Here is a 10,279-nt window from a genome sequence, read left to right on the forward strand (position 1 = left end):
CCTTTTGAATGGGGTTTGACAAGGATCAGGCTGTCTAATGTAGGATTATTTGGCTTAATGCCACACTGTGGATATGTGTCCTTAAGAAATTCCTGATTTGGAGGTTTCTGAAAAAATGTGTTGTTGGCATGTTGAACTTTCCCTGTAATTGTTGAAATGAAGCTAACTGACCATCCATGTATAAATTACCAATTGCTGTAAGCCCCTTCTCCCTCCACTGTGAAAACACCATATCATCCAATGCAGGGTGGAAAGCATGATTCAGGCAAATCGGGATGTCAATGTATACAGTGGGTATGTTAAGAAAATACCTAATCTGTTTCCAGATCCTAAGAGTATGACAAATGACTGGATTAGATTCATAAGTGGCTTTTTTCACATATGATGGACTATTAACAAGTGCAGGGCGTGAGGAACGTTGACAAGAGGCCTGCTCAATCAAAAGCCATGAAGGCATATCATTCTGTCGCATCCCAGGTAAACTTTCCCTCCAGAAAGACACAATGTTCAGATTAGCAGTTTAAAGTGAGGAAGGCCAATGCCCCCCTCTATCTGGTACTTGCATAAATGCTTCTTTGAAATTCTGGCTGCCTTGTTATCCCATAAAAATGGAACTACTATTGAATCCAGTTTCTTAAAATAGCTTTGTGGTATGAAATTGGGTAGACATTGGAAGAGATAAAGAAACCTGTGTAGGACAACCATTTTAATAGCGTTTATACGACCAACCAAGGAGATAGGCAGAGTTTTCCAAAAATCTATATTTTGTTTAAGCTGATAAATGTTCATGTCCCAATTCGCTTTCAATAGCTGATCAAGATCTCGTCACTACAATGCCAAGGCTTGTGAACTTGTCCATCACTGTTCTAAATGGGGTAGATGCAGAAATTGCATATCCACAAGCCGTGATATCGGCATCAATTAGCTTTTTTTGCCAGTTTATCTTGTAGCCAGAGAATGAGCCGAATGTATTTATCAAGTTAAGTAAGGGGGGAAAATAAGTTTTAGGCTTGGATAAAAACAAAAGAACATCGTCTGCATATAGGGAAATATGCAGACGATGAGAGGAAAACATACTACTCAAAAGATAATAACCCACAAACAGGAAGTGAAAAACCCCTACTTAAATATGATCTCTAATCAGAGGCAATGAGGATCAGCTGCCTCCAATTAGAGATCAACCCCAAACAATCCCAACATAGAAATAGAAAAACTAGAACATAAATATAGAAATAGAAAACATAGAACAACCCAAACCACCCCCTGTCACGCCCTGCCCTGTTCTACTATAGAAAATTACATCTTACTAGGGTCAGGACGTGACAGTACCACAGCGCCGATTAAAGGACGATATGCAGCCGGACCTTTGCCACCTAGGAAATGTGTCTGACTGGACCTTCTCAGATAGTAGCTGAGTTCCCCTGGTATAGGACCAAGAAAGCCCCGCCCCTGGAGCATTCCGTTACTATGGCAATGAAGCATGTAGTAGTTGAGTTCCCCTGTTGTTAGAGCATGAACCCTGCAGGAGCCGGTCACTGCTTTGATATTCACAGAGAACCTCAGAGTGTTTGTCCAGGGTCACGCCAAGGGTTTTTTCCACTCTAGGAGGGCAACACTGGAGTTGTCAAGCGTGATGGAGAAGTCTTTAAGTGGTGTGGTGGTTAATTTCTTTACTATCAAATGAGGAGAGACAAACTTATCACACAAGTCAGAGTTATACTTAAACTAAATCTTTATTCACTTAATAAGGGAGCAGGTCAATACAACACACACATAAAGTGAATGGATTGAGTGCTCTACGATAATGATGGCTGGTCAACGAATCAACCTCAGATGAGACGAAGTACAAAGGTCTTTTATAGCCAAGATACACCCCATTCAACCTACATGACCAACAACAGATGTATAGAATGGGTCACAAGGTTAAGATTTGCATGAAATACACTTATAATTCCCAAATAAATCAAATCAAATGTTATTGGTAACATACACATGGTTGGCAAATGTTAATGTGAGTGTAGCGAAATGCGTGCTTCTAGTTCCGACCATACAGTAATATCTAACAAGTAATCTAACAGTTTCACAACAACTAACTTATACACACACAAGTGCTAAAGGAATGAATAAGAACATATAAATATATGGATGAGTGATGGCCGTGCAGCATAGGCAAGATGCAGTAGCTGGTACGAGCAATAAACATATTTTACATTTTAGTCATTTAGCAGATGCTCTTATCCAGAGCGACTTACAGTAGTGAATACAGTTCATACATTTATTTTAATTTGTTACATTTTTTTGTACTGGACCCCCGTGGGAATCGAACCCACAACCCTGGCGTTGCACACACCATGCTGGCGTTGCAAACACCATGCTCTACCGAACTGAGCCACAAGGAAGGCTATGAGATGAGTAATGTAGGGTATATAAACACTATATAAAGTGACATTGATTAAAGTGACTAGTGATACCTTTATTACATCCAATTTTTAATTATTAAGGTGGCTAGAGATTTGAGTCAGTATGTTGGCAGCATGGCTGTTTAACAGTCTGATGGCCTTGAGATAGAAGCTGTTTTTCAGTCTCTCGGTCCCAGACTTGATGCACCTGTACTGACCTCGCCTTCTGGATGATAGCGGGGTGAACAGGCAGTGGCTCAGGTGGTTGTTGCGCCTTCTTCACCACTTTGTCTGTGTGGGTGGACCATTTCAGTTTGTCCGTGATGTCTACGTCAAGGAACTTAAAACTTTCCACCTTCTCCACTACTGTCCCATCGATGTGGATAAGGGGGTGCTCCCTCTGCTGTTTCCTGAAGTCCACAATCATCTCCTTTGTTTTGTTGACGTAGAGTGTGAGGTTATTTTCCTGACACCACACTCCAAGGGCCCTCACCTCCTCCCTGTAGGCCGTCTCGGCGTAGTTTGGTAATCAAGCCTACCACTGTAGTGTCGTCTGCAAACTTGATGATTGAGTTGGAGGCGTGCATGGCCACGCAGTCATCGGTGAACAGGGAGTACAGGAAAGGGCTGAGCACGCACCCTTGTGGGGCCCCAGTGTTGAGGATCAGCGGGGTGGAGATGTTGTTTCCTACCCTCACCACCTGGGGGCGGCCCGTCAGAAAGTCCAGGACCCAGTTGCACAGGGCGGGGTAGAGACCCAGGGTCTCGAGCTTAATAACGAGTTTGGAGGGTACTATGGTGTTAAATGCTGAGCTGTAATTGATGAACAGCATTCTTACATAGGTATTCCTCACTTCTCAAATACAACCAATACAACTGTAAACCAGAACTACCCCTCACTTCCCCTTAACAACGATGGCCGTGATCCTTATGAACCACATAGCATATCATTACAGCAGTATGGACCGGTATGTTAGCTACGCTGTCCTTATGAACCACATAGCATATCATTACAGCAGTATGGACCGGTATGTTAGCTACGCTGTCCTTATGAACCACATAGCATATCATTACAGCAGCACTGTAAATAACAATTAGTTCTTAACTGACTTGCCTGAATAAATGAAATAAAAATAGTCTGTACCTTGTAGTTAACTCTCCATCCACATAGAGGCGCTGTGGTATTGTCTTGCCACCCGCTGATACAGGCGGAAGTGAGCTTGCGAGTGGACTTTTCTTTCTTGTGAACATCGTTCTTTCCTCGTGGAAGAAGCTAGCAGCTGAATAGCTAACTAGCTACCAGTCAACTTAAAATGTCGAAACAACAGTCGTTTCATGTGTTTTTAAATGAGCGTTTAACTTCGGCTGCTGTGGAGATTTTCGGGGAAGTTGAGAAAACGGTAGTGAAATACCAGGAGGAGAATGATCGGCTACGGAGACTGCTGGAGATCACATCAGAGGTTCAACTATGTAGAACAGGTACGTATGTACAGTGCATTCGGAAAGTATTCAGACCCCTTCACTATTTCCACATTAGGTTAAAAATCTGTCCATGTGCACTTGAGCAAAGCACTTAACCCTGATGTATCCTGTAATTGCTGCAGATAAGAGCGTCTGCTATATTACACACATTTCAAGTGTAATGTATTGTACTTTGAGTAATAAAAAAAAAAATGTGAATAAGAATATAAATGTTTATGAACACTTGTACATTCATGTGGCTGCTACTATGATCATGGATAATCACAAATAAATGATGAATAATGAAGATCATATCCTTCAAAATCAAGAGTGAAGATCATACACCCCCCTCCTTACCAATAACAGGGGAGGTCAGCATTTTGGGGGGTGATGATCTTTGTTTCTTTTAACTTTCTTTTAACTTTCTCACTTGTCGTCATTGAAGATTCATTCATTATTATCCAGAACAGATTATATTGTGTTTACAATAAAAGGGACTCCAAACTTACACAATACATTATTCACCATTCACTTCCTATTGGGCAAAACCCACAACACAACCAAAACAAACTGCAAATGCATTCAACAAGTTTGTGGTTTCACAAGCTTAATGTGTGTAAGGAATATGGGATCAAATACTACACTTCTGACTACTGTAATACACTAAGTTAATTTATCCAAACACTTATGACTTCTTCACATTGGGGGACTAGATACATAAAGTGCTTTGATTTCTAAATGGTAAAACAGATATAATGAAAATTCCCTCAAATAAAAGGTGACATTCTGTATTGTCACCTCATATAAACATTTGATCTCAAATCCCAAATTCTGGAATATAGAGCCACATTTGTAAATGTTAGTTTCACTGTCTAAATAAATACATAGGGGAGTGTAAACCTCTGCTATTCCTCTCCTTCCCTCCAGACTCCCTGCAGCTCTCTGTCTCTGAAGAGGAGGTTCCCCCTGAGCAGCAGGAGTGGAGTCCCAGTCTGGGACAGGAGGACCCAGAGACCACACAGATTAAAGAGGAACAGGAGGAATTCAGGACCAGTCAGGAGGAAGAGCAGCTTCAAGGGCTCGTTGATACCAAAGACTCCACATTCACTCCTTCCTGTGTGAAAAGTGAATGTGATCAGGAGGACCCACATCAAGAAGCCATACTAGCTGAACACCCGACTCTCAGTCCACTGAAAACGTCTAAACTACAGTCGTTTCGTGTGTTGTTAAATGAATGTTTAACGGCATCTGCTGCTGTGGAGATTCTTGGTGCGGTTGAGGAAACTGTAGCAGAGTACCAGGAAGAGAATGATCTGCTACGGAGACTGCTGGGGAGGACACCAGAGATAAAACTACGTAGAATAGGTTTGTACGTAGATCTAATACCTAGCTAGCTACGGTTCTACTTAGTTAATAAACTGTTTCCGGTAACAGGGATCTCCATTGCATCCATTTTTAAAGAACAGTTTATAATATAGCTAAGATTCACCGGGCATAATTAAAAAGTTATCTGTCAGGAAAAGATGATTGAAATAGCTTATATAGCACAGCCTTTCTGACTCCAATACATTTCATTAGAGACTGTGAGTACGTTTACGTTCACACTAGTAATTCAATATTATATTGATGATGGCAGTAGGCAGAGTACGGCTTCAGTCCTGTAGACCCCTGACTCTGCTCATCTTAAACGCCGTGAGGTCATAATAGAAGTAAACATTAGAGGTCGGCCGATTATGATTTTTCAACGCCGATACCGATTATTGGAGGACCCCCAAAAAAAAGCCGCTACCGATTAATCGGCCGATTTTTATTTCTATATTTGTTAAAAATGACAATTACAACAATACTAAATGAACACTTTTATTTGAACTTAATATAATACATCAATGAAATACATTTAGTCTCAAATAAATAATGAAACATGTTCAATTTGGTTTAAATAATGCATAAACAATGTGTTGGAGAAGAAAGTAAAAGTGCAATATGTGCCATGTGAAAAAGCTAACATTTAAGTTCCTTGCTCAGAACCTGAGAACATATGAAAGCTGGTGGTTCCTTTTAACATGAGTCTTCAATATTCCCAGGTAAGAAGTTTTAGGTTGTAGTTATTATACGACTATATACCGTTTGACTATTGGATGTTCTAATAGGTACTTTAGTATTGCCAGCCTAATCTCGGGAGTTGATGGGCTTGAAGTCATAAACAGCTCAATGCTTGAAGCATTGCGAAGAGCTGTTGTTAAACGCACGAAAGGGCTGTTTGAATGAATGCTTACGAGCCTGCTGCCGCCTACCACCGCTCAGTCAGACTAATATGCTCAAATCCGGAAACTAACATTTCGAAAACAAAACGTTTATTCTTTCAGTGAAATACGGAACCGTTACGTGTTTTATCTAACGGGTGACATCCATAAGTCTAAATATTGCTGTTTCATTGCACAACCTTCAATGTTATGTCATAATTATGTAAAGATCTGGCAAAATAGTTTGCAACGAGCCAGGCGGCCCAAACTGTTGCATATACCCTGACTCTGCGTGCAATGAACGCAAGAGAAGTGACACAATTTGCCTAGTTAATATTGCCTGCTAACATGAATTTCTTTTAACTAAATTTGCAGGTTTAAAAATATATACTTCTGTGAAGTGATTTTAACCTGTTAGGGCTAGGGGGCAGTATTTTCACGGCTGGATAAAAAAACGTACCCGATTTAATCTGGTTACTAATCCTACCCAGTAACTAGAATATGCATACACTTATTATATATGGATAGAAAACACCCTAAAGTTTCTAAAACTGTTTGAATGGTGTCTGTGAGTATAACAGAACTCATTTGGCAGGCAAAACCCTGAGACATTTTCTGACAGGAAGTGGATACCTGATGTGTTGAATTACCTTTAAGCCTATGCCATTGAAACACACAGGGGTTGATTAATGTTTTGGCACTTCCTATTGCTTCCACTAGATGTCACCAGCCTTTACAAAGTGTTTTGAGTCTTTTACTGTGAGATCTGACCGAACAAGAGCCATGGAACGGTGATGGCCGATTAGACTCTGGCGCGCGAGTTCATGTTGGGCACCCTCGTTCCAATACGTTATAAAAGAGAATGCATTCGTCCACCTTGAATATTATTCATGTTCTGGTTAAAAAAGGCACTAATGATTTATGCTATACAACGTTTGACATGTTTGAACGAACGTAAATATATTTTTTCCCTTCGTTCATGACGAGAAGTCCGGCTGGCTTAGATCATGTGCTCAACACGGAGCTTTTTGGATATAAATGATGAGCTTTTTTGAACAAAACTACATTCGTTATGGACCTGGGATTCCTGGAAGTGACATCTGATGAAGAGAATCAAAGGTAATGGATTATTTACATAGTATTTTCGATTTTAGATCTCTCCAACATGGCCGTTTGTCTGTATAGCAAAGCATATTTTTCTGGGCGCAATGCTCAGATTATTGCAAAGTGTGATTTCCCAGTAAGGTTATTTTTAAATCTGGCAAGTTGATTGCGTTCAAGAGATGTAAATCTATAATTCTTTAAATGACAATATAATATTTTACCAATGTTTTCTAATTTTAATTATTTAATTTGTGGTGCTGACTTGACTGCCGGTTATTGGAGGGAAACGATTTCCTCAACATCAATGCCATAGTAAAACGCTGTTTTTGGATATAAATATGAACTTGATAGAACTAAAAATGCATGCATTGTCTAACATAATGTCCTAGGAGTGTCATCTGATGGAGATTGTAAAAGGTTAGTGCATCATTTTAGCTGGTTTTATGGTTTTGGTGACCCTGTCTTTGAATTGACAAAACATTACACACAGCTATTGTCAATGTACTCTCCTAACATAATCTAACTTTATGCTTTCGCCGTAAAACCTTTTTGAAATCGGACAACGTGGTTAGATTAAGGAGATGTTTATCTTTCAAAGGGTGTAAGATAGTTGTATGTTTGAAAAATTTGAATTTTGACATTTATTTGGTTTCAAATTTGCCGCTCTTGAAATGCACCTGCTGTTGATAGGGTGCACCACGGGTGGCACGCTAGCGTCCCACATAGCCCCAAGAAGTTAAGAAAGGCGTTGATGTTTATGGTTAGGTACACATTGGTGCAACGACAGTGCTTTTTTCACAAATGCGCTTTTGTTAAATCACCCGTTTGGCGAAGTAGGCTGTGATTCAATGATAAATTAACAGGCACCGCATCGATTATATGCGATGCAGGACAAGCTAGATAAACTAGTAATATCATCAACCATGTGTAGGTAACTAGTGATTATGTTAAGATTGATTGTTTTTTATAAGATACGTTTAATGCTAGCTAGCACCTTACCTTGGCTCCTTGCTGCGCTCGCGTAACAGGTAGTCAGCCTGCCACGCAGTCTCCTCATGGAGTGCAATGTAATCGGCCATGATCGGTGTCCAAAAATGCAGATTACCGGTTGTTGTGAAAACTTGAAATCGACCGTAATTAATCGGCCCTACCGATTAATCGGTCGACCTCTAGTAAGCATACGGTGATCAAAACATCTAGTTTTCGGAGTACAAACCTTATTAAAATAAGTCTGGAAGCAGTAAAACTATTTTTATCTGTTTTGCACATTATTTTAGCTACTGTTGTTATTTTGGATCAATGCCAATAAAGACATTTTCAATTAAAAAAATCATTGAGATCTATAATTCACATTTGTGATTCAAGTGTTCTATTTAATTCTGTAGTATATAAATAACATCTGTTCTTTCTCTCCTTCCCTCCAGACTCCCTGCAGTTCTCTCTTTCTCTCTCTGAAGAGGAGGTTCCCCCTGAGCAGCAGCACTGTGAGCAGGATTGGAGCCCCAGTCTGGGGCAGGAGGACCCAGAGCCCATACAGGTTAAAGAGGAACAGGAGGAAGTCAGGACCAGTCAGGAGGAAGAGCAGCTTGAAGGGCTCTTTGATACCAAAGACTCCATATTCACTCCTTCCTGTGTGAAAAGTGAATGTGATCAGGAGGACCCACTTTGGTCCTTGACTCTTCCCCAAACCCAGACTGTGGAGAACAGAGAGAGTGACTCTAAACCAGTGGATCTCAAACCTTTTGTCACTGTGACCCACATTAAGGGTCTCTACATTCCCTGTGACCCTCCAGATAATCAAAACAATGCCTCCAGCCACAGTTCAGCTGTAAGCAGCTGACACAGTAGGACTTGACAGCAGCCCACCATTGGATCCCAGTCCACTATTGGATCCCAGTCCACTATTGGATCCCAGTCCACTATTGGATCCCAGTCCAACATTGGATCCCAGTCCAACATTGGATCCCAGTCCACTGTTGGGGGAACACTGTTCCAAACCCAGCACCACAGCTAGAAGAACTCACCACTGCCGTGACTGTGGAGAAACATTTGCTCTGAAAGCTGACCTGCAGAGACATGTGACTCTCTTCAGTAAGATACCCAGTGAATGTAGTTCCTGCCAAAAACGCTACAACTCCACCTGTAAACTGAAGGCCCAAGTCCGACTCTGTCACGGTGGGAAACCCTGCACTGTTTGTGGAAAGACCTTCAAACACAAAGGAGCTCTGTCCAGGCACATGAGGATTCACACAGGAGAGAAACCATACCTCTGTGGTGACTGTGGGAAAAGCTATAATCACAAGAAGCACCTAACCAGGCATAAACTGACTCACACAGGAGAGAAGCCATTCATCTGTGGTGACTGTGGGAAAAGCTTCATTCGCAAGGAGACCTTAACTACACACAAACTGACTCACACAGGAGAGAAACCATTTAGCTGTGATGACTGTGGGAAAAGCTTCATTCGGAAGGAGCACTTAACCATGCATAAACTGACTCACACAAGAGAGAAACCATTTAGCTGTGGTGACTGTGGGAAAAGCTTCATTCGGAAGGTGAGCCTAACTGAACATAAACTGACTCACACAGGAGAGAAACCATTTACCTGTGGTGACTGTGGGAACAGCTTCATTCGGAAGGAGCACTTAACCATGCATAAACTGACTCACACAAGAGAGAAACCATTTAGCTGTGGTGACTGCGGGAAAAGCTTCAATCGGAAGGAGCCTTTAACCATGCATGAACTGACTCACACTGGAGAGAAACCATTCAGCTGTGGTGACTGTGGGAGGAGCTTTACTCTGAAAGGGGACCTGAGGAGACATATACTGATTCACACAGGAGAGAAACCATTTAGCTGTGGTGACTGCGGGAAAAGCTTCAATCGAAAGGGGCACCTAACCATGCATAATCTGACTCACACAGGAGAGAAACCATTCACCTGTGGAGACTGTGAGAAGAGCTTTATTCAGAAGAGGGACCTAAGTAGACATATACTGATTCACACAGGAGAGAAATAATTTAGCTGTGGTGACTGTGGGAAAAGCTTCAATCGGAAACAACATGGCTGCT

The 10,279-nt window shown here is 41.3% G+C and overlaps 1 protein-coding gene across 1 annotated transcript; it reads left to right on the forward strand.

The window, feature by feature from the left end:
• Positions 1 to 3,601: 3,601 nt before the first annotated feature.
• Positions 3,602 to 9,444, forward strand: LOC145861799 (uncharacterized). The gene is made up of 3 exons (XM_082965327.1): positions 3,602 to 3,878; positions 4,788 to 5,225; positions 8,632 to 9,444. Exons 1-3 carry the CDS (start codon positions 3,713 to 3,715, stop codon positions 9,045 to 9,047), a joined length of 1,020 nt encoding a protein of 339 aa, XP_082821453.1. The 5' UTR covers positions 3,602 to 3,712; the 3' UTR covers positions 9,048 to 9,444.
• Positions 9,445 to 10,279: the final 835 nt, after the last annotated feature.

This window comes from Salmo salar, chromosome 18 (assembly GCF_965601325.2).
Source record: "Salmo salar chromosome 18, fSalSal1, whole genome shotgun sequence".
In the NCBI taxonomy this organism is placed as follows: domain Eukaryota; kingdom Metazoa; phylum Chordata; class Actinopteri; order Salmoniformes; family Salmonidae; genus Salmo; species Salmo salar.